The following is a 26,468-nucleotide window of genomic DNA, read 5'->3' on the forward strand; positions in this document are numbered from 1 at the left end:
TATAACATTAATTAGAAAATTGTCAAGGTTTATGTACATTTCTGTGCCCTTGACTGTACTTACCATTAGAAAATCAATACGGACCCCGATCTTGATAACCACTTTCGTCCGAAATTAATTTGAAAAGTGTTAAAGACCCCGTCATTGAATCGTAATCCGACGTAATATGAAAAGTAAAAATCATAACACTACCCTTTGTAGATCCGATACGCATCACAAAAAAAAACGAAATATTATGTAAACCCTTGAAAAAGAAACTGACTAGTTTACTAGTTTTTTTTTTCATTATATTGGTAACCTTATTATTTTGGAATTAATAAACAAACACTTTCCTTAAATAATGGAAAAGCGAAAAATCAATAATGCCTAAATCATCATTTGACACTTTCTTAACATAATTTACTAAGTTCGTAGCTTCATAGTTTTGTAGAAGGTAACTATGCACTACCGAAGTCACCAGTTTATTTTAAGAAATTAATGAATACAAATATATTTTTATAAAATGAATATTAAGAACTATTACAGAAAACAAAAAGAACCTAAAAAAGTCAACAAGTTTGGGCTCGTCCGGGATTTGAACCCGGGACCTCTCGCACCCGAAGCGAGAATCATACCCCTAGACCAACGAGCCGATATACAGCTTTGCTAAAAGAATGATCTAATCCAACTACCTCACATTTTTATTATAAAGTGGGTATTTTACGATTATTGTAACCATAGCGATAATAATTGCTCACAAATAACCTCTTCCGTACAAAAAGGACTATTACATCCAGAATTATTCATGGAGTTAGCAGAACAATATTTGTATTAATAAATTGGTTCTATATAAAATCTATTCTATACTAATAGCCAAGAAAATAAATAAAGAAAATATTCATTGGCCGCTATTACCGATTCAGACTGTTAACAATAGTGCCAATATTGAAATAATAAAATGTCTACGTAGTAAATGTGAAAAATTTTGCCAGATTTACCCTTTTTAGTCTTTGTGCAAATGGAAATAACGGCCATAATTGCATGTTCAGTGAAGTACTACATCTAGCCGTTATAAACTCATGCAAGAAAAATGTGAATCACAGAAATTCAGTGGTTGCGCCGAGGTGCCACTCATCTACATACAAGTACGTACTTTAAAACTTAGACGGAGAAAATTTTCAGGTGCGAAGAAAACCAATTACTACATATTAATGAATGTGAGAAAATAATCACCGCAGAGCGTGTTTGCATCGCATTGTAGTTAATTACAAAAGCTACTTGAACATTTCTATAATCAAAACACATAGTTTGTTTTTAGAATATAAAGCATTTTAGGGGAAACGAATAACGTTTGCAAGTCGATGTGAGTGACACCCAGTACACTTAGAAAGACATAGAGAAGTGAATGCGACACAAGTAGAATGTTAGTAAGTGAAGGTAATTCTGGCAAAATCACCTCGGGCGGAGGCTCCAGCTCGTCGTCCGGTGGCGGCGGGTCTCCAGCGCGCCAGGCACGCCCGCTCCTGCCCCACACAACATTGCGTCACATACCTTATCTCCAACTTCTTATAGGAACTATGTACCTTTTACTATATGAAAATAAACAACAAGCATCCGTTCGTTTATATCTAACGAGATTAGACCTTCGTTTACATTAAATTAATTTATCATAAACAAAGCCTTAACTTGACGCCGCGACATAACAATCTATATGGTAAATAATTATTTTAATTTAAAGTAACTTATAAATATGAAACAATTGTTGTTGAATTGTTTCATTTAATCGCCGATTGACTTTACGGGCAGTTAATTCAAAAGAACCCTTACGGATGCAGGATAACCGTATAAAACCGCCGGTGACAGTAAATGCGATCGTTTATACGGCGATAAAGCAATCGACTCTCGTGCTGAGTACAAGTAAAGTATTGGCGATAAGCCAATAACGATTCAACGATTCTGGACTATTTAGATTAACAGACACTTGTCAGACACCTGTCAATGCAATTTATTTTTTTGACTATATTATTCCGAGTTATTTAAGGGATATTTTTCTGATGGAATCCGAGCTGTATTTTTAGCGTGCCTAAATATGTGCGGTCACCTGTAAGCTTGGTCGTGGGGTGGTAGACCCAAACCGGAGTCTTCGGAGGGCGAGCGGTGGTCGACCACCAGAGGTACTTCTGCCGGCACCTCCTACAACAACAATCTCTTTCTACCTCACCCTACATTTCTATATCCAGTGTTTCATTTAATTTGTGTTGCTCAGAAAAAGTAATTTGACCTAAGCCGAATCATATGTCGATAAAACTGTGTTAAACAAAATTATTACATAAACTTATTTAATGCCGTAATCCTATCAATTACTTATTAAATTCGATTGAACCCTTGAAATATGTGATATTATGATAATGATTCTATGTACTTCTCTACACATTTGATTCCAAACTTTGTATTCTATATTTACGCAAAGCTACAACAACAGTATAATAACACAATTACACATCAATTAACAATTTTTATGCAACAAAATTTAAATGTCTAATATCATAAGGCTTCACGCGACATCTGTTACACGATACGATGTAACAGGCAATTTATTTAAATATTCAGAACCCTTAAATAATTTAAATTTTATTTATACATACATATCATACTTATATTCTACCCACAAGCTATTTATGTATATACTTAGATTACATAACCATCTTTATATTTTAAACAAAATTTCTTAAGTCTCAGTCTTAGTTTTCACTTAACTGTAACTTTAAATTATTTTTATGAGACATATTCGTACGCCATATTTTATGAGTAGTTATTATTGTTAAATATTCAACTTCGTTTTAAAATTTCATTATAGTAAAAGAAAATCAGCATAATAAACTACCGTGTAACGTATACGAACATACTTCATAGTCCGTCATTATTGTATAGATTAAGACAATTTGTAGATTGTCTTATAAACATATTTATAGTGAGATCATAACATCGTATCGCGTAACACATGGACATGCAACACATACATACAAACATCGTATATATAAAGCACTTACCGGATCATGAAGTTCGTGCATTGTGGAAGAAGGCAGCATATGTCTCTCACTCCCCCGCTAAGAACAATTGGAAAGCCTTAGCGGTATGTACATGGCCTTTATAAACTAGTCAGTGTATTATACACCGAGTCGTTTAATCAAAGTAGAGTCCCCGTGAGCGTCTGTAATATATCTCTTGAGTGACGGCTTTGTGTTTCCATTTAAACATTGCATTTTAAATTTTAGTATTCTTTTTATTACAATTTGCATGATTGCTTTAAAATAAGTACAATCTAGTTCAGTTGTAGCTGTTAAATTACAATTTATTTTCTTTAGTTTATCGCGTATAAGATAAGTCAAATATTGTTTGAATAGATGCATAATTATTATATGATGGAACGTATATATACATATACATGTTGGGCATTAGGTAGTAAATAAATATTAAAAACTAAATTTTACTGAAACATATTGTATTTAAAACTTCAGTGAACACTTAAATTTGCTAAAGCACTAAATTTATATAACAACCATTTTTGATTTAAAATCTTTATTTTATGTTATGAAATAGTCACAAAACATATTATATTTGAATTATATTCAAGTTCATCGTGAATTTCGTATTAAATGAATGTCGTATAGTAAAAAGTGGGAAATGTTGATTAAACCGTGATCACCGTATAAAAACCCAAGAACAACTCGTACGAACCTAATGGATAGAACTTTGGATAATTAATATGGCAAAGGAAATTGGTAAGAAAAACTTTTGTACTAATGATCTGATATTCTATGTTATTATAATTGAATAGGCTCTTTGTGACTAAACACTATCTATATTTATTAATTTTTATTAGTTTATTAAAATACTAGTTAGTTAGTAAATATAAATATCGTCGAGATATAAAGTAATTGATATAATCTATCACTGTGTCGAATTTCATTCAGATCCGTTCAGCCATTCTTGCGTCAATGAGTAGCAAATATCCATCCAAACTTTCGCATTTATAATATTAATAAGGTATGTGTGTATGTACTCACTACCATAAGGTGGTAATAATACTAGGACAATTATTTTGATTTTTGTCACACATACCTATATTCGTTTCTAATTAGAAATGTTTGCCTTATCATATTAGCGTTTAAATTGATTAGTAATGTTGCTCAGAAGTCAGTGAAGAATCCTTTTTTGAATATTCATACACTAAATTAAAAAAAAATATTCCACAAATATTTTTAAACAATTGTTAAATAGACGGACAATAAAATTTTAATAAAGTGATGATAATTATTAATTTTATCTCAAGAACTATATAGAAATGTCGTTTATTTGAATAAATTGTAAAATAACCTTTTAAATAATCCAGACAATTAAATGTCTCAGTCAGAGCTAAAGCACTAATCAGATTTAACAGGCAACAGAGAGGTTGATAAGAACAATAAGACTTAATGAACATCGGCAATGTAGTTGAGAACTTGTTGAAATTTCATTTAAATATAAAACTTAATTTGAATTTATGAGATATTTTTACAACTTGCAATCCAGGAAGTTGAAATCCAATGTTAACCCCATGGGTATTGACGTACCCACTCCCTAAACAAGTTTTACCCTTAACTTTTTGAAATAAAGTATATTTATCTTATTCTTTTGAAAACAAATAAAATGTTTAACTAGTAAGTCGTGTAAATCTTTTTAAACACTAATAACCAAAGGTTTTGCAGTATTAATTTATTTTTTGGTATAGGTCTAAAGTTATGAAAAAAAAACGAATACTAGTCTAGTCTTTTAAATGGCTATCTTAAATGTCGCCTTATGTCGAATAAGAAAATATATCATAATTATAAAACAGTTAGTTAACATCGTAACAGCTTTTGGATAAAAAAATACATTAAAGAATTTAGAATATTTAATCTAAAACAAAATATAAGTTGCGAAAAATAGCTATGAAAAAAATGACATCTAAATATTATTATATTTCTCTTAAATATTTGTAATGGGTTTGTTACTTTTTTTTAATTTTAATATTTATTTATAATTGCCTTATTTTAGTGTTAACACTAAGTGGTGTGATAATACCTTCAAATGATGGTCCGTTCCATCCTCGGGGCGTCTGTATACAAGTTCGTCGAACCGCGGCCGGTCCTCCGGAAGCAGAAATTCTCGAATTTCCGTCAAAAGGGAATACTGTGTACAATGAAAACGATTATTAAGGTAATTTAATTAAATATGTCGCCTACTTACAGAATATTGAAAGCGCTGTAGCTGTTAATTAAAATATTCATGATTATAATTACGGTAATCTTATGAAAATGCTTCGTGAATTTTGTTTTTCAAAATGCAGTACTGTTTCTTGAAAAACTTAATAAAAATCATCGTAAACTGTACTACTTAAATATTCTATCACATTCACACAAAACAAGGCTAGAAGTTTAAGATTTACTTGGAAATTAAATAGATTTTATATTTATATTTGAAGCGACATATTGAATGATCGACATACAAATTGTATTCAGTAAAAACTAAATTATATTTGAAATTAAGTCGCATATAAAATTATACATGCGATATTTTTTACGAAACCCTTTTAATTTTATTTGACATGACCTCATCACATTATTATTCAATGTACCATATAACATGAATGATGAGAAGATCATAGTTAATTTGTCCTGACCCCACAAACATTGGACACAGCAGAGAGGCTATCAATACAACTTTTCATGAGCAGGACAACCCGTGGGAAATATCACGTGATACACGGAAATTCAAGCATCACGCATCGCAATTGGGACTCGGTTTTATTTATATCTTTATGAAAATTGTTCTCATAAGAAAAAAAAGCTTATGCACATACATATCGCTTGTGATGACGGGAAAGAGCTCACGTACCTCATTCATTAATTTAGTACTTAATTTTTTACGCACCTATGACGTGATCTTCTAGTACGATATTTTACGTTATAACTACGTCCATATGTTTTTAATCAAAATATAAGTTAATGTTCTAGTATTAATCGTAGTACTAGTCTGCGAAACTTCGCGTTTATTTAAAAAATTTTTTTAAAGGAATTTTTGGAACACAGGTTTTGTTTTGACTTTATGTTATTAAAAACTGCAAGTCAATCATCTCCATTTGGCTTCAAAATGATGACACCTTCTTTAAATAAAATTTTTAATGACAAATATACATTAGTTCAGTTACAATTGGAGTTTGTCAATAACAATTTATTTTATTTTTGTTTACGTTTTTCATTTTTTTTATACAACTTTAGCACAACTCCAGTAACTTTTTTCCGCTCTCTAAAATAATTTGTTAAATTGTAACAATTTAATGATTTTCAATCAAGAATCCTCTTTAATTTTTAGCACATCTGCGGTTGGAGCTTTTCAAAATGAGACCATAACCGATTTTTTTTATGTGCAGCAATCGTCGTATTACGCTATTAATATATAATATAATATAGAAATCGTAGTTTCCAAGTCTGTTGATAATAATTAAGAAGTGTAACCAATTGTGTAAACATTTTGAACACATTCGAATATTTTCGTTTCTTTGTTTATGTGAATGATAACGTATAAATTCTAGATAGATTTTAATAAATAATAACATGATACTTTTTATTTGAGTAAAAAAGGATTTCAATGGACACCCAACTGTAAAAAACTAAACATTACATTACGAAACGTAATTTTCCCTATAAAACTTAATATGATTAATATCTTGCTTTATTTATTTGTTACTAACTAGTCGTGACAATGTTACGTTGTAAATAAATCTATAAAGTAAATTTTAACCTACTTTAAATATTCTAAACTATTCGACTATTATTGTCGTATTAACTGTTTACTTTGCATGTAGGTTGCCGCAATTCCTAAGATAGCATAATAGTTTAGTACCATCGAACGTTATATAATAGATCTTTTCTATGGCTATCGCTATGACGTGGCCTTCTAGTACGATATTTCACAACGTGATAACTACATTCAAATGCTATTTAATCAAAATATAAAATTAGTGTACAACCCTCGTTTGGGCTCATTTGGTTTATTTTGACGAGTCTCATAAATTATTGTAAGAGTATTTTATTATTACATATAATTACAATTTATTAAATTCTAAGGATTGAAAGATGTTATCCATTAAATAACGAAATATAAGACGCATTGGCTCCCATTTCCTCAGTTTGCCATTAGAGATTGTTTGTTCACGAAATGATCGATTGTTGTTTGCTCCTAGGATATCAATTTTATTATTTTAAAACATATAACTTAAGGGTATGGGTTCAATTTCAAAATCCACTCTTATCATTAGTAAATATTTGAAAAACCATCACCTTACACATAAACTCGTTTAAAACAAATGAAGCTAATATAGTGAATTGTTAAAAGAGAACATACTTTGATGATGACGTTATCTCTTTGGACACGGCGCTCATACTTAATCGAGACTAGCTGTCTATACAGGACAATATTGCAAATTGCTTAATATTACGCCATACATGTAAACATTACGAAATCGTAAGAATCTTTCATATCTAAAATTCCCTATCATTTATTTTCTCGTTAATAACATGAATGATGTCTTCCTGGTCAGTTTCAACGTAGACATAGCGCATACTAACCAAATGAGCAGGGAATATTATTCAAATGCATAAATTTGTACGCAAACATAGATAAACACTATTATTTCCCTCTTAAAGTCCGACGACGAACTCCAAATTCCATATAAAGAAAGAGAGAGATCAGGCCAGACCAGGCGTTATTTATTATCGAAGCTCGAAAGTATAAACTCTGCCAACTTCTGACCTCCGGGCTGCTAACTAAATGAAATCACTGACTTGGCTTGGGTGAACCCAAGACCTTGATCTGCAATAGAAGCTGGCCATTAGACCAACAAGCCAATTAATAATATATGAACACATAGGAACTTATTAACACTTACCTTCTGTGGCGTATCCAGCAGATCTCTTAGCACTGTCAAGAAGGCATCTGGAGTGAGACGTCTTGATGCGTACTCTTCCATATAGTAAGCTAGCGCCGGTATGTCGCTCTGTGGTAGAAGCGACTTGGCTTTCTGTTCCACGGCGGTCGCTGCTGCCCCTCTTCGTTTTCCCCAGCCACTTATTCTATGAAGATAAACAACATTTATTAATAAAAAACTTGTAAACTTTCCTTAACATGAATGTATTACGTTATAATATATATAATTGTTATAAGTTCTGATGTTATGAAATCTACAATATAATTTTGTTTGTATGGTACATATACGGATACCAAATATACTTGACCGAACCATCCTGTTATTAACTTGCAGCTTCAGTGGTGTTTTACCAGTACATGTAATTATCAATGTTAATGCTAATTTCGTAGATACTCACTTGTTGAGTGAAGGTATATTCTATCACAGTAATATGTAGCTGATCATAAGAACTACAAATTTAATCTATATACAAAATCAGATTACTGTAAATAAAACTACTATAAAAATCAGCAAAACTGGTTACAGTTGTAATTATTGTAACAGGTTAATGACCCAAATAAAAAAATATAAGTAACCTTTATTATAAAATAACATAAAGGAAATTTATAATATAAGGAACTCGTAATTACCATAGTATTCATTAAAACTGGCTGTTACAAAAGTACTCTTTCAATACAGGTAACTTTTAATTTAAATACAATATTACTAGCAACTAAGTAACTGACACTTAAACTGCTTATCAGTTAAATTAAAAATTAATTCGTTTACCTGGGGGCAGCGTCCCTCTCTCCGTAAGCAGTACAAGCATGGGGAACTTTTCCAACATCCCTTACGAGCAAAGACATACGTTTGTGGTACTTTAACTGCGCAACCGCCTCGTCGTGCGTCACGTTCACAAACGATTGTCCATTCACTTCTAATATTTGATCACCAACCTGAGAGGGATAATTAAATGCCATTTATTACGTTATTAAAATTATTAGTCTAGTTGTCAGTAGAATAATAATTATGTATTTTGAGTGATTTATAAAAAGGTAATTAAAGTAGTGTTTTTTTTTTAAAACAATATGTATAATACAAAGTATTGCTAAACATAAAAGTAAACTAGAAATTTCACCAAACTTTGTTATCTAATATCAGAACAGCAATAAATCTTTTTAGAACAAAAAATCGAAACAAAACTCTGTTTAGAAAATATCTGAAAGAAATAATGGAACTCGAGCGTGTTGTGGCGGACGGGGCGTTTCCAAACTCTAGCACAATAAATCTGCCAAACATCGCCTTTACCTATAAAATATCGCCAATATCCTTCCCGAAAGTTGAACACGTTTTATATTGTAGATAACGATAACAACGTGATTCTTGGTAAATAGTTCATATCATTATATCAATATTATTTTATAATCCATTATATATCATATAATCCATTTGCTATTGAAATATAATATCTTAATTTTAGATACAGTGCAAGAAATAGTTTAAGGGTTATAAGGCCTATACTAGTCTTACATAAGTATGTGTGTGAACTTAGCAGATCATTCTCCAGCAGATGAAAATTAAATGTGAGTTCTGTTAGCATGCAGAAGAGTTCTATAGTTCCTGATAGTTTTTAGAAATAGATCTGGCGTTTTTACCTAAAAAAAGTTAATCGACGAAATGATCTGCTAACTTCCCGTAGCAGATCAAAAATAAATAGGATATCTTAGGGCATACAGCTGAATTCTAGAGTTCCTGATACTTTTTAGAAATAGTTCCGGCTTTTTTAGGGAGAAAATCATCGAAAAATAAAAAAATAGTAGGTACACAAAAAAGTCGAGAAAAACCGTTTTAATCGTTTGAAAACATTTTTAAAAGCAGGAACTCTTTTGTTTCTGATAGATAATTGTAATAAATATCATTTAAAACTTGTTATGAGTTCAAAACAAATATTTTTCTGCCATCAGATCATGGTAGAGCTGTTAAATAAATGGAAAAATATAAATCAATGGTTTAAAATTATAATTATCACTACTAAAGGCTAGAACTCTGTCAATTATCACATATCGGTAACAGATATGTAACAAAAAACTCGTTTCGAGTCAAGGAATTGTATTTCAGAGTCAGCAAATCATGGTAGAGCTGTTGAAAAGTCAATTTCTTTCTTTTTATATTCTATCTATTCTAATTTTGACTAATTTTAACTCTTTAGTTCCTGACACATCAGCACTAAAAAAATCACCAGAACTGCAACATACAACTTCTGTGTTCCGGTTTCAAGGGTGAGAAAGCCAGTGTAATTACAAACATAAGACGCATAGCAACTTATATTCTAGGGGTAGAAACGTATTTACATTGAAAGGAATTGTTGAAACTTCCTACGGTGGCAATGACTATGAGCGGAGGAGACAAAATGACCCATTTACACGTCTGCCTTCGTACTATAAATGAAAAAGTCTTTCCCGTTTTCACATTTACTTTCTCTGTTCATCTTAATAATTATTAAATTTATCGTAACTACATTTTGTAAGGCTTCAAGAAGCAACACTCCTTGAATAAATAACAGTAAAATATTATTAAAAGACGTTTCACCCCATCTGGCTGTTGCTACAAGTGACAGACGTTTATTGCGATTTAATAGAAAAATCCCAGCAGTCTTGCCAATACTCCACGCTATCAAGACTTTTGAAGATTATCTATTTAAAACTAAAACATGCCATATGAAACCTTCTCAACCCACCTATGAAAAGTATATATTGTTTTAATTTTAGTCTGTATATACTTGGTATCATTATTAAATTTATTCATATATATAAATTAAAAAATATATTAAAAGCAGATACGTTAGAAGTATATTGTTTATTATAATTTTCATAAATAAAACATTAGAAGTCAAAACTGATTTAAATTTACAAAAGCACTCGGTCAACTTTGCAAATCGATATATTACAACAGCACGCGATAACTATAAAAATAATTTCAACACTGTTTACGCTTTAGCCGAGCTCCGAACTTTGAAAAGAAAATTGTGACCATTTTACAACATCATTACGTGTATAACACTATTAGATAGTTTACAAGTTAAATTACGTGTGAATGTTGCAATATAAGTTTACTTGGTGGTAGAAATTTTATGCAAGCTCGTCTGGGTAGGTACCACCCACTCAGTACATATTATGCCGCCAAGCAGCAATATTTGATAATTTTTTATAGCTTAGTTCACAAAAGTGGCTGCACATGGGCGATTTAAGGGATAATTTTTATTAAATTCAGATGGCCCATTTGCTACCTATTTTAAATAAAATAAAAATTAAGGTCAAGTCAAAACATAAGCAATACAATAAATCATAATAAAACAAACATATCAAAACATATTTTTATTATATTTAAAGTATTTACTTTTATCTGGCGTTATTCCTTTGCAGGTTTGCAGGTTTTGCAGGTGTTAAGTAACAGGTCGTTAAATATCCTACTAGCAGTAGGATAGGATAGTATTATTGTTTTATACTGACAAAGTCGGTGATACTAAAAGCACATATCATATATAACTGACGATATAGGGAACTCACACGCACACATATACATTGTTTAGGTGTGTTTAAATAATAAAAAAACAATAATCTAAAATGAAAATAAATAAAATCAGTTAATATTAATAAATAACGCTTTCCCTGTCCTGTGTATCACATACTATTCCTGCTTATTGTTTAACTATTGTGTCAGTTATTAGGACACGGAACCTGTTAACTATATATCCATATATATACATATTTTATACGTAAGATATTCAATAAACGGAACAAACTAATACAATAATTCCACAAACTTTAAAAAAAAATCCTTATTTATACGTAAATATGAATGATCTTGGAGATATTTATCAAGCTTTACCTTATTTATAAGCAAAAAATATTGGTCCCGCATAAAGTGTTATTACATTACCATAATAAGTTGATCTTCGTAGCTACAAGGAAAATAATTATGAAGGTTTCGTGTGACCTTAACTGACCTAGTTTTGTACTGAGTAGGATAAAGGAAACCCGATGCCTCAGAACGAGCTATTACTGTTTATAAAGTTTGTAAAAAGTTTGTTTTAACATTAATAAATTATGCAAATAAAACTCCTTCGTGGTATAAACTTGTATTCTAAAAATATTGTATTATGTCCCTTTTTTACCCGACTGCGCCCCAAAAACGGAGTGTAATGCTTTCAGGGTTCTTGTGTGTATGTGACTTTCTTTACTCCGCCATAACTTTTAAATGCTTGAACAGATTTGAAAACATGGTGTATATCTAGAATCTTTACATCCTGAATTACATTGGCTATAAATTTTCTACTTTTAAGGACAGTTATTATATTAGTTGCTTCTATTTGACAGTTATTATAATTTTATGCACTAGGCTGTTGATGCGCAATTATATTAATTTGTTAATGTTCATTTAATAGTAAATTTACTAAAACACATTTCAATGTTTTATTTTTTTTTAATTTTATGAAATAAATGTTGTTAGAAGAAAATTAAAGTCTCTTCTAACAATGTGTATAGACTGAGTGAGAAAATAGCGAAAACATTTCCTTTGGCTCTTTTCTTGTCGAATGCCAATTAATGAATATACTTATAGAAGCAAAGTGGCTACACTTCCCCATATATATTAGCAACTTAAAAGGCTTATTCTACTTTACAAGGATAATGCGTTCCTAAATGTAGGATCTAACTTATGTCTATTTAATGATAATGATCCATTCACCCTTTATACCGGAACGAACTAATGCTATTGTCAGTATATTGTAGAATAACATTAAGATAAAAAATATATGAGTCAAGATGGCGCAATGGATAGAGCTCATGAATATAAAAACAAGCTCTAATATATTTTCGTACGATTTTATGTATTTAATTTGTGTATATAATTCGACTCGTGCTCGACGCGTGCACGTTTTTCTTCGATAACTTAGTCGCGTGTTTACCCAAAAACTTACTCTCAAGTAACTTGTTAAAATGAATTTTAAGGTGAGAAGTCGTTAAAAAAGAGCAACCTTTTAAAGTTGTAAGAATTGTTGACGGGATTTTACTTTCAATTTTTCCTTTAATTTAATTTTATATATTATAAAAAATTATTTTAATCTAGTTAAAATAATCATGGACATACCATAAGCCCCGCTCTGTCCGCGACGGAGTCCTTGTCCACCCCGGTGATATAGATTCCCAGGTTGTACTCCAGCCCGCCCCGGATCATCAGACCCAGTGATTGTCCCGGCTCAATACATAAATCCACCTATATAAAGATTCGTTGAATATATTTACATATAAAATAGTTTCAAATATTATACATAATTTATGTTCCAAAATACTTCAAATGTGTGTATAATATATATTAGAAAACGATTTGTGTACTAAGGTTACTTTTGAGCTGATTAATACTATAGATTAGAATCCCATTTATTTTAAACGTATTGCGTTATCTTATGTAAAAAGGGGAATTATAATTACGTAAATTATATTTATCTGGAAATTAAAATAAAATCTATCATATTGAAAAATATTTAGAATACATAGGTATAAGCCCGTACATTTTGAGTTAGCTGGTTGGAACCGTTATAAATAAACCGCAACCCGACCGCTATTCCTTATTTATATGGAATTTCATATATGAACCCATCCTACGTATCGATCAAAGCTTGCCAGTACGTTGTATTCTTACCCTAAATAGCATATTTCTAGCTACTGGACCGAAATTAGGTGAGCCTTCTGTATCGCACTATAAATCATCCTCAAGTTTACGAAATATATTAATATGTGTAATATAGTATAAAGAGCCGAGATGGGCCATCTCCAGTGGCCATCGCCAGTGGTTAGAACGCGTGCATCTTAACCGATGATTTCGGGTTCAAACCCAGGCAGGCACCACTGAATTTTTATGTGCTTAATTTGTGTTTATAATTCATCTCGTGCTCGGCGGTGAAGGAAAACATCGTGAGGAAACCTGCATGTGTCTAATTTCAACGAAATTCTGCCACATGTGTATTCCACCAACCCGCATATTGGAGCAGCGTGATGGGATATGCTCCAAACCTTCTCCTCAAAGGGAGAGGAAGCCTTAGCCCAGCAGTGGGAAATTTACAGTAACCTGTATCTAATATTTCTTGACAAATACAAGGTTTTTTTATATGGCAATATTTACAAAACAAAATGGTAAATAAAATGTTTTCTTTTATGTGTAACCTGATACGAACTGAAGCATAAGTCTATTGCGTAATGACCCGGGCATGACTGAGTAATCCTTTCAGCCGCAATTGCTTGAACCGGGTCTGTATTACACGATACAAATTATTCACGTAGGCTCTTTTAAGTCGCCTGTTATTAAACTAAATTTATTCGCACACTTAAATTATTATAAAATAATTCATAAAAACTTGTGAAATAAATACATACATTATTGTAATAAATATTAATATTATATTGTGTTTGCTCTTGTTATACAAATATGTACATATAAAATATATAGTCTTTTACAATTACATTTTTATATTTTTATTTTATTTATAATATAATTAACTAAAATAAATAAAACTCAACTAAACGTGTACCTAATATTATATTTATAACATTTTTTTAGCTACTGTGTAATGTTATCTAAGAAATATTAAAAAAACAAATATATTTTTTTTGCAAAACGCTTTTTATTTGGACATAATATTACCCACATCGAAACCAAGGATATCAATGTTTGGAATTTAATAAAATGGGTTTCATGATATTTTTGCACTGATCAATAAAATTCTAGAAAACTATAATATTTACATATCTACTAGCGCGGTTTATTTATAAATATATTTACCGATATATATTGTCTACATTTTCTCAATATATCTTTCTTCCGATAATAAAAGTCATATAGCATTTATTATTTAAATTTGGATAGCCAGTCCTATTATAAATAATAAATTATTTTAATGTAAGATTATTTGATGCAAGGTAGCATTTTCAATTATACAAAAATGTATGCTTGATACGACAAAACACTTTTATACTATGCTCATAATATGACTGCTCGCAGCTGACTATTCAATAAAATGAATTAAAAATAAAAGCAGTCCTTCAAAACCAAGATTATTGAATAATTAGAATACACTATTTTATTAGTTAAAATAGTGTAACATTTATTATAGAATCCATAGGACATTTGTCCAAAATACATAAACAATAGACTCAAACTAGCATGGAAATAATCTCATATTGTGAACGATACATAAGGCTCCTAATCAACCCTGGGGAGCTGTGACCCAGATGCCAGCTAATGGGGCATTAAAGACACTTCTTTGACCCCTTCAAATACATCTATTCAGTTGCTCACGTCTAAGTGTCTTAGAGAGAATATTTCATTCGCATATTTGCTTACAAGCAAAAAAGCGAGCAGAGCAGATAACTGGTTCAGTGATCATGTATTATATACTTGCCTCATAAAACGCTAAGTATTTGTACTTTTATTATTATTTACCACTGAGAATACTCTACTGATAGTTCAAAGGTAAAATTAATCACGATCGACTAATCACACGTCGATACGTGTCTAGAAGTAAATTAGGAATATTATAAATTATTAAAATCGCTTAACTCTGCGAAGATATCAAGCGGTATATTTGAGATAATAATTGATTTTCCTTTTTTTATGTCACTTATTCGTTTTAAATTTTCGTTAAATATGAAACATTTTGTTTTTTAAAAGTTGAACGTACGATACTGTTTCTTTCAATTTATATTTTATTATTTTAGCTATATTTATAATACATTTTATAATCGTACGATTTTCTTCGACGTATATAATTGCATTGTGTAAATACAAAAAATGGTATTATGTGTTTATTCAGCACTTAAACATGACATCGTTGTACATCATAAAGATAGGTATAATTCTGTTGGTGGTTCTAATAAAAATAAATAATTTGACTCTTGATATCAATATTAAAGATATTTAGTTAAATTTAAAGTATAATACATTTGGACATCTTTCATTTGATGATTATATTATCTTTACTCACCCTCCTTATTGAGCGATCTTTGCTAGCGGACCGCAAGGGTCGCTGTGCTGGCGGTGAAGCTGGTCTCCCGTAGCGATCCATCCATGAACATGATGCCCGTCCCACTAATGCTCCCGCTGTCCGAACAACCATCGTCAGTTGCCGACATGATTTTAACATCTGCAAAACAGAGACAAAGCTAGAGATGTGTGCATATTAAAATGGAAGTATAGCTCGTAAGGCTTACTTTTTTAGATTTACCAGCATTTAGATTTTCAAATACCATTGATAGAAGTATCATATTCGACTTCTTCCTAAAAAAATAAAGACGAGCTATCTTGTAACTTCCACCATATTCTATTATATGGAATTGGTAAAATAAAGTGTAGGTATTCGAAATGCACTAAAAATCTCTAAGCTATATTATTTAATCCACATACAATGATTCTATACTTAATTGCTAATTGTACTGTAAGTTTAGAAAGGCTTTTATGCTTCATGTCACAGAGTGCAGTAGAAAAATGCATTTCGCATCTTGATTTGCATACTGCAGTGCCTCAAGCATGTTCGCCAAAGCGAGAGTGTCTGATTTCTTTGCTATCATAAGGAATCTCATATAGCTTTTAGTTAGAAAATACTTCAGAATTTTGATAATATCAGTGTTATGACTGTTTTCTGTAATTTATTGCTTTAGTATAAAATCCATCAAGAGAGTAATAAAAAACATCCTTTTATATATGAACATTATACATTTTACAACATTTGCTACTTTCGGTGAGTAACTCACTCACGATGAAATGTACAACTTTTAAGTTTTGTATCTCTTACAAACATCATTTCACTTCCAGCTTGACTCAGATTTGACTTCTACTTAGGTTTGATAAAGCGCCATAACATTTTAGTAAATTTTATTAAATTTTATGTGTGCGTATATATTAAACAATATTTTTTTAATGTAATTAATAGTGAAAAGATCGTTGTTCTAACAGAAATCTCAATGTTCAAAGAAATAACCGTTTAACAGAAATGGAAATAAGTCGAAGACTCGACTGCTCCAATTTACTTCAAAATAAAAAGAAAGTTAGTAAAAAATGTTAATTGAAGTTTCTGAACTGCGATATTAAACGGAGGGTAAAAAGACAAATTTAAATTTTCAAGCTGTATGGAAGAATAAAGATAAAATTCATTCGAGGAAATTAACTTATTGTCAAGAGCTTTTAACCAATAGAATCGGCCTTATCTTTTCAAATAAAACCGTTATAAAATTTTATGTTACCGTAGAATTAATTAGTTATTTTTAATTATTATATATAAAATGTAACGTCTGTTTGTTATCGTCTTCTATTTGGTTTCCATCATTTGCCTGAGTTGATACTTTGTAATTAATGCTTGCTTTGAGAATTTTGAAAATGATCATATGAAGCGTATTAAGAAAGAACTTAGCGAAATTTTGATTGGACGTATTTATTTATTAAGAAGAATAGTAGCAATGCTCCTTTATAAGAAATTACTAATATTTCTATTCATCCCTCCATTTAAGCTTAAAACTTGTGTCAGGAGTGGGGACGACAATAGCCCAAGGGCTCAGAATCGAACCTTCAACATTTTACTTCGCTAGGTTTCCCTTAAATTATTGCGCTATTAACGAAATTTCGATCATAATGTAATTTTTTTCAAACAAAAGAAGAATTAATATAGACATATAACCGTTTTTAGACTAGATAAATATTACTGACCAAATATAAGCAAATGTTTCCATAATCATATCAACTGAATCTAATCGATTAAATTAGTAGATTAGACTCAGTGCATTTTGGTCCATCTTGCCAAGACAAATAAAATATATAACCAGACGAAGGTCAGAGACTTTAAGTTTGGTAATAATGTAATCGAAGATAACTATAGCAATACTGTCTTTGTGATTATATAATACAAATAGTATGTATAATAATAATACATGTGTACATGTATAAAAAAATAATATTATGATTTCCCAAATGGAGACGTTACTTGGGGAGAGATTCACTGTTCATTTCACAAATTCGCTCCTCATATCTCTAGAAAACGGTTTCTTTTCGCGCCATTTTGATGGTTATTAAATTATCTTACTTAAAATGATATCTAACTGTGAACTTTTCATAAACAGTAGCGTGAGAATCAAGAGCAATACATGTCGGCGAGAAACCACTTATTTAAGAAAAACACGTGTCCGGAAATTATTATTTTAATTATTTTAGTAATTGAAAACTGTTTGATCATTAAATTAATAATATTTAGTGATTTCTGAGATGTTAAATTAGTCTGAAATATTTTAACGTCCATAAGTAGGTGTTACATTGAGTGAATAGTTCCTCCACCCAATTTTGTTATAAAAGGCCGCCGGTATCGGGAGGCTTGTTCGAGCCGTCGAAGCGGTTGGACCTCCTCAGTTTGGAATAAATCAAAGAAGGATATTTCCTGCGTTTAATTACATACCTTTAACGATAGATATAAATGCCAACCCTGACATTCGTGACGTCAGCAATGCTGACAACTTGTTTTTTTTTAAAACAAGCTGAGACAAGCTACTACATCATAAATATTTCAAGGAAAAAAAAATGTAAAAATATTATTAACGCGGTTTTTTTTAGAAATAAAACATGAATATCATATTAAAAAGTCCAGTCCGTTTTTTACGTTAATAGTATAATTAGCATCAATAATAACAACACACTGTTTCAAGCCTATCGCATGGATGGTTCGCAGGAATTCGCAGATCATACGAGACAATCAACGCAACATTGATTTTTAATTATAGAGATAGAGGGACAATAATTCCAATATCAAACAACATGTTATATAAATTTGTAATACACGATACGTAGCGACGATATTTTAAATTAATAATTTAAGTGTAAAATTGTAGTATTATGCTATGTATCTTGTCGACATTTAGTTACCGAACTATATATTATCAGTGAGCCCCCACCTTCTCTAAGATTAATTACGCAATGCTCCCGTGAATTTGTTAGATAAACGTTTATGATTTACGTCAAATCTATAAGTAATAGCATTAACTTAAGAAAATATATCTAACGCCTGTTTATTTTTCCGGATTGGCTATTTAATTATATAATGGCATATATTTATATTATATAGGAGTTTATAGTTTTTTTTTATTATTTATGCAGCAATCAGGTTTTATGCAATATTTATTTAAAATAGTGTTAGAAAAGAACACTCTGGCGAAGTTTTTTTTTTAATTTATCACAGATAGATCAAAACTTTGTAGAGAATACTTATATTTCTCTTAAAGTGACCACGAAAGTCTGGCGCGGTCTATACTTAACCTGTATGGACAAATGACATTATTAATATTAATGTTTGAAGAAATTGCTTTTCGAGACATTAATACTATTATGATGTTTATCTAAAAAAATCAGGCCTACAATAATAATACATACATCGAAATAAAATTAATTACATAGTATTATGTTTTTGTAAAATACGATTTTACTGCCAATTAAAGACCAAGCGTTACACATATACATAAAATTAATTTAACTATATAGTCGTATCATAAACCGTTTATATCTCATAAAACTATTAACGATGTTCGACTCCTGTAAACTGAATTTTATGTTACCAAATTACGAAAATTACGCAACAGATTGACCGCGATTACATAAATTGTTTACTTAAACGGTATTTTGCATAATTCTATTAGACCTACTATGACCTGTTATTTTTATTATAGATGATTTATTTTGCCTTGCCCTTACTAAGGATGCCATTTCGTTATACGGAGTTAAAATATTGTATTAAGTAAACCGAACTCTTCATGCAGAATTTTATCATAAATTAACATAAGTATTTTTGACGTGCGATTATGACAGACAAAACTACGAGATAAACATGTGGTATGTTTTCAAAAATCCTATTAGTGGTCAATTTTGATTTTGATTAAAATTAAAATATGACCAACGATATTTGTATTATTCAATATATATATACTATGTATTATGTCATATCTTCCTGTCACTATTATTTTTTTAACGCCTCGTTTGTCTAATCCTAGACTTATAAGCCGAGATCCCGAGGATGAGAGATATTTCCGATTGTGTCGGATTTGCTGTTCTGTCGAATTGTGAGAGTGATTCTCTATTACTTTAGCAATAAAGTATGTCTCGTGCAATTGGCGAATCATTCTTGAAAATAATTATATTCTGTGATGTGTTTTATTTTGTAATGATTTTTAGTAAGTGAAGAATAAATAAGAGCATCATCTGATTAGCATCTGATTTAACAGTATTCGAGTTTTATTCATATGTGTTAATAACCTGACTACACCACTTATTTACCTTTCATAAAAATAACATTTAATAAAATGTATTTACAAATTAAAATGATAAAATTAAATTGAGACATTTTTTTGATGGACTAGGGTCACATTCAGAATTCCAGTAATATCGTTTCTTAACTCTCAATGATTACCTATATTAAACAGCTCGACGTATTTAATAATATATAAACAAATGGAAACTTCGAAAATTATCTAGAATTATATTAAAAATAAAATAAAATTTGAGAGCTATGCTTGAGTTATCTTGGACTCAATTCACATTATCTGTTTGCTTTGGGAAATTACAATGCAGTGTAATACAAGTTACGAAAATTATGATTTTCGTAACTTGTATTGGTCATATCAGCTAATATGGTGTGTCAAGTTACGAAAATTAGGTTTTCGTAACTTGACACACCATATTAGCTGATAAATATTCTCTTTTATTGTTACATAACTTTAAATAATACAATCACTTAAACTGTTGTCTTTAAAGCGCCAAGAATATGACAATATAAACAACATTGTGCGCAAAACAGTAAGCCGAAATAGGTCGCTCTCTTGATTAAAGAAACGTAGACAATACGCCGTTTTTAACCTTTTCAACAAATCATTTATTTATTTAATTGTATTCTCACGTTCCAAGTAAGCTACATACCTGGATTTCATATAAGCCGCCTTCATATTTATGACCATACTAAAAAGTCAGTATTTCTTTTATACGACCAACCTATGCAATTACGCCTGTGCGAGGTTTCTAAGCGATTCCTTTGTCAAAGGTAAAATTTAAAAAAAAACTGGCGCAATGGTTAGGTGAAATGCGCTCCACTCGCTTGATTAATGACGAGTAGACAATGTATCATTGTTATAATGATTTCTCTATGAACGCTTACAATGCTATTGTATTAAAAAAAATATATATTGTAACTTTTTTTTTTCAAAAAATACCTTCACTTAATTTTTATTCTTATTAAAAGTATTTATAGGATGTGTATTTTTTTATATAAAATAGGATATAATACTAAAACATGAACTTTCAATTAAATAAAAACTTTAAGTTTCCAGGCTGCACTTTTTTATATTAAAAAACTTAAATGAAACATTTCGATACCTTCTGAATAACAAAGATCTTGCGTTTTGCTTTGAAAGTATGAAATCTTTATACTCACCCTGCCCCTGTGAGATATTACATCACAAGAGGAGCAGGCACTTTAAAGAACACTTTATCGCACTACGTGTAATATAGTAAGCTTCTTAAAAGATATTGATGTTAGAGAAGAGCTCTACATATTTTAGTAGAAAGTAGATCAAAAGAGCATTAAAACTATGTACGTAAAAATAAACTTACATATATTTACACATCCTTCGAATTATAAATTAATTTAAATTTGAAATAATTGCACGAACGAATTACCGAACACACATCCAAATTTATCACAAAAAAATCTAATGATCCGAATAATGACGACCCGATTGATCCGAGATCATATTTAAGACGATAATATCCAGATCCTATCCTCTTGACATATATATGTCAAGGCGGTATTTTTTAAGCGAGACTGCCATCTGCACGGGATATTACAAAACGTCTAGTACAAAAGTATGTCCATAAACACTAGTTCGCTCTTATAATCAAATAGGCTGGCAATTCCTACATTACGGGAAAGAGTGAGTTACGACGTAGGCGCAGGACCAAAGGCTCTATCTGTTTTTTGAAGCACTGAAGAGTAAATGTGTAAACAATGCCAACTTTTAAACTCTATGTTGCTCGTGAGAATCCCTTCACAGAAAAATCTTCTCTTTTTTATTGGTCCGTCCAAAGAGGGAAAAACGGAAACGACTTTATTAATTAAATTTCAAAAAATTATACTTGATATATTGCTGACATAAAATAAGCTAATGTATTTAATTTTGTATGTATTTTTAGCGAGAAATATTTAAGGAAAGGTTACAAGGTTTACATGTTACTCTAATTAGACAAAGTTCAGTGCTTTAAAACTTCTGTACAAGTTAATTAATACTTCGAAGTAAAGACGTTTAACAAATGAGAGGTATCAAACCTTAAACTAAACATAACGAGGTATAATTATAAATAGTGAATAGTTATACTCATAGTTATAGTGATATAAAGATTAACCTTACTTTAAATAATTATTACTTTTAATTGGGATTGATTCTTTTAAAATAATTTTCTTCTTCTTCTTTTTAGAATCTTTGAATTTATAGACAAGATACTCGTACACCAAAGGCACGCACAACACTTTTATAAAGATACTATTATCGAAGGAAAAATAAAACAAAATGTATAAAAAAAATGAAAATAAAATATAATTTTTTTCAAAGACTGTTAAGATCGTGGAACACGAGAAGATACGTAATATATTAAAGGTAACTTTTATCATACCGATTATTATCATTAATTTCTAATAAATAGCAACTTTAACCAATAATATTCATATATGAGTATGTAAATAAAAATGTAATCAATTGAAGACATAATATCAAAAAAGGAATACTCTAGAAAACACTTTTTGCACGTGGCATCGTTTTATTGACTTATCTTCGCTTTCAGTTACGAAGTTATTGAAGCGCAAAATGAAAGAGTAGGCGGATTGGTTCGAACTTTTGCTGGATTGCCCAGGAATAATAAAAGCTTTCGTTGTTGATTGCGGATACAGCCTGTCCTTCGATAATCAAAATAGTTAGACGAATATAAATTACCTATTACGTTTAATGCTACTACAAACAAAGATTGCTTTTTCAAAGAAAGGTGTAATATTGACAATTTGTACCAATATCAAAAAAGTTTATGCACTGCTGACTGATACATTTTATTTAAAGTCGTTAATTTTTTTTTATTAAGATAGCTAGGTGGATACTTCCACTATTATTACATTTTATATTTTAATAATACAAATATATTTAAAACATTCACTATGGAAAGGATTTTTCATGTTCTTGTTATATAGGTTTACATAACTGTTATACCTATTCATTATAATTCTATAACGCTAAAACTCGTATAGCCTCTACTGGTGATAAGTGGAGTCATTTTATGAGAAATTGCTACTGAGATTCTTGCCACCGTCCAGGTAGTCATCATTTGTATAGTTATACATATTTTAATTTTTATAACCTTAATGCCTTAAAGTAAATAGTTGTATGACCCTAGAATACAAACTCCTACAAAGTTGTCGTATGCGTAAAAACAATATATTAGCAAAATACACTGAAACTGCATATCAATGACTACCATAGTTGTAGTATTTAGCTTAAATTTATATGAGCTATGCTCAACTAAGTTATAAATTCAATATGATGGCCTACACGGTTAGAATAGCAAGGTTTATTTGAGAAAAACGTCCTTGTTGTTCTCTACATAAAAAAACGCATAATCATACACGGAACAGAAATAGTTATGAATGATGAAAATGACAATAGTCTTCCAGTTTTTATTTGCACGCAACAGTAAAGAATATTATCCGTCCCATCCAAGATGCACGCAAACGAAACCGGAAGGTCATTTGTGACATAATAAAGTCGGAAACTAATATAGCAACAAAAGCACATTATCACAAATAAGCAATAATAATAAACAAACATATAAACAAAAACAATTAAACCAGAGAACTTAACTGAATTCAGTCACGAAATTATTAATGAAATATTTGGGTATATTTAACTCTTCTGAATACCAGCACAGCTCAATAAATCTATATTCATTTTAACGATTTGACAAAACTAGTGTGTACGACAATGAAGCAGTCAAAAGCATAATATACCATTCGTATAAAGACTGGACTACTTGTTGTTGCGATGTAATCGTTTTCAGACCGTTTTAAGAAATATAGACTGATAATTGCATGTATTTCAGTGTAAAATAGAATAATATATTTATCAACGTTATAAAATTTCAAAATACAACTATATAACTGTAACAATTATATAATTATAATTATAAAATAGCATAGCATAAAAGGTAAGAAATAAGCCGGACTATAATATTTAAATAACATACATTTTATTTATTATTAAATTTTCAAGCCCGCGAGCAGGCAATCTACGGGAATGGAACGCCATATCCGTGTCCGGGCGTCATATCCGACCCACGATGTGTTATGTCTTTCGCATGTCAATTTCCTTAATTGAATAATAATAATATAGGTATATGTATTAAGAAGTTATAAAATATGATTTAGGTTTTTTCCAGTTATCGTTCTAATATGCCATAAAATGTTTCTATAATATGACCGTTTTAACAATTTTAACGCTCAAACGCTTTAATATGTTTTTATTTTATTCGAAAGTCGACTTCGCTGATTTTAAAATAGTTATGTAATTAACTTACTATAATTAGAAATACAATTACGTTATTTTTTAATATTCCATATTATTTATATATGAAACATTGTTACTTAATATTATTTAGGATTTTTAGTAAAAAAAATATTGGAAATATAATTATTTATTTCTCCAAATACTTTTGGGCCTGGCCTTTTTCAATTACATTATTGTGCCTACTACTAACGAAATGAATAATATATATATATATATATGTATTTATATAATGATAGTGTTTTAATACCTACTCTCTTATTTCGGATGTTATAAAATCATTAGCTTGTTCTGTATTGTCACTGCTACAAAATTATTTTTAATTTTAGCGAAACGTCACTACGATTATTAGAAACTATTTTACTAGAATATATATAGTTTTTATTAATGTTATTTACGGAAAATCGACCAAAACTATTTCAAATTGCTTTTATAATTGCTAGAGATAGCATTCAAAAGCGGCTTACTGCGCTTTCACACTAACAATAAGTGGAGTCATTTGGCCTTGTCTCGGAAAAACATGCCAACGGCAACAGGTCTTAAATAATATATTAAAATGGTAACATTATACACTTATAACGTGAAAATATCTCGATAATAAATGATGAGGTGATATATATTACAGAATAACGTAGATATTATTATATTATTGTATTATTTATAATACTCGTATCTATGTAATGGTATTTTAAAGCTATATGAGATTGTTTTGTTAGTATAATAACACAATCAAATCTTTAAAAAAGTTAATGGTTATATGGCTTGAAGTGAAAAATTGACGAAACTTATAAATAAAAATCTCAACTGCTAAAAATTATAAGAGACAACATTTTAAATGTGTGAAAAAAGGTTTATCCTTTCAAATGTTCATTTCGAAATAAAGCTGGAAAACTCAAAGCATTTTAAACACTCACTGGTTATCCTTAGACCTTATCTCGAGATAGGACAATAGAAAAATAAGTTTTTTTCGAGAATAATATAAGGCTGCACTTAATGTTCATAATTATCTCTATGTACTTTTTGTCTTTTTTATTTATATTGTATTGTGTGAGATTCTGTAGCTTATGAAAATCTAAGCGCTGACTCGTTATTAAGTATTTAAGACAATATTACCGTTTTTAGACTAGATAAATATTACTGACCAAATATAAGCAAATGTTTCCATAATCATATCAACTGAATCTAATCGATTAAATTAGTAGATTAGACTCAGTGCATTTTGGTCCATCTTGCCAAGACAAATAAAATATATAACCAGACGAAGGTCAGAGACTTTAAGTTTGGTAATAATGTAATCGAAGATAACTATAGCAATACTGTCTTTGTGATTATATAATACAAATAGTATGTATAATAATAATACATGTGTACATGTATAAAAAAATAATATTATGATTTCCCAAATGGAGACGTTACTTGGGGAGAGATTCACTGTTCATTTCACAAATTCGCTCCTCATATCTCTAGAAAACGGTTTCTTTTCGCGCCATTTTGATGGTTATTAAATTATCTTACTTAAAATGATATCTAACTGTGAACTTTTCATAAACAGTAGCGTGAGAATCAAGAGCAATACATGTCGGCGAGAAACCACTTATTTAAGAAAAACACGTGTCCGGAAATTATTATTTTAATTATTTTAGTAATTGAAAACTGTTTGATCATTAAATTAATAATATTTAGTGATTTCTGAGATGTTAAATTAGTCTGAAATATTTTAACGTCCATAAGTAGGTGTTACATTGAGTGAATAGTTCCTCCACCCAATTTTGTTATAAAAGGCCGCCGGTATCGGGAGGCTTGTTCGAGCCGTCGAAGCGGTTGGACCT

At 30.1% G+C, this 26,468-nt stretch overlaps 1 protein-coding gene and 1 non-coding gene across 4 annotated transcripts in view; both read right to left on the minus strand.

The window, feature by feature from the left end:
• Dysc (dyschronic) overlaps positions 1-26,468 on the minus strand; it is a 99,405-nt gene that overhangs the window by 36,458 nt on the left and 36,479 nt on the right. For 2 of the 3 annotated variants that reach the window (XM_026631608.2, XM_064220168.1), the window contains exons 7-14: positions 16,005-16,163; positions 13,115-13,240; positions 8,756-8,922; positions 7,949-8,132; positions 5,083-5,190; positions 3,030-3,086; positions 2,081-2,172; positions 1,436-1,502 (exon numbers count right to left, since the gene is read on the minus strand). In XM_026631608.2, the coding sequence (XP_026487393.1) occupies positions 1,436-1,502; positions 2,081-2,172; positions 3,030-3,086; positions 5,083-5,190; positions 7,949-8,132; positions 8,756-8,922; positions 13,115-13,240; positions 16,005-16,163 (960 nt within the window). The remainder of the gene's footprint in view (positions 1-1,435; positions 1,503-2,080; positions 2,173-3,029; positions 3,087-5,082; positions 5,191-7,948; positions 8,133-8,755; positions 8,923-13,114; positions 13,241-16,004; positions 16,164-26,468) is intronic. The other variant, XM_064220167.1, reaches the window with a different exon arrangement.
• On the minus strand, positions 560-631 carry Trnap-cgg (transfer RNA proline (anticodon CGG)). Its single transcript has one exon. It is a non-coding gene; the product is annotated as a tRNA-Pro (tRNA).

The sequence above is a fragment of the Vanessa tameamea genome, chromosome 4 (genome assembly GCF_037043105.1).
Source record: "Vanessa tameamea isolate UH-Manoa-2023 chromosome 4, ilVanTame1 primary haplotype, whole genome shotgun sequence".
Taxonomy (NCBI): Eukaryota; Metazoa; Arthropoda; class Insecta; order Lepidoptera; family Nymphalidae; genus Vanessa; species Vanessa tameamea.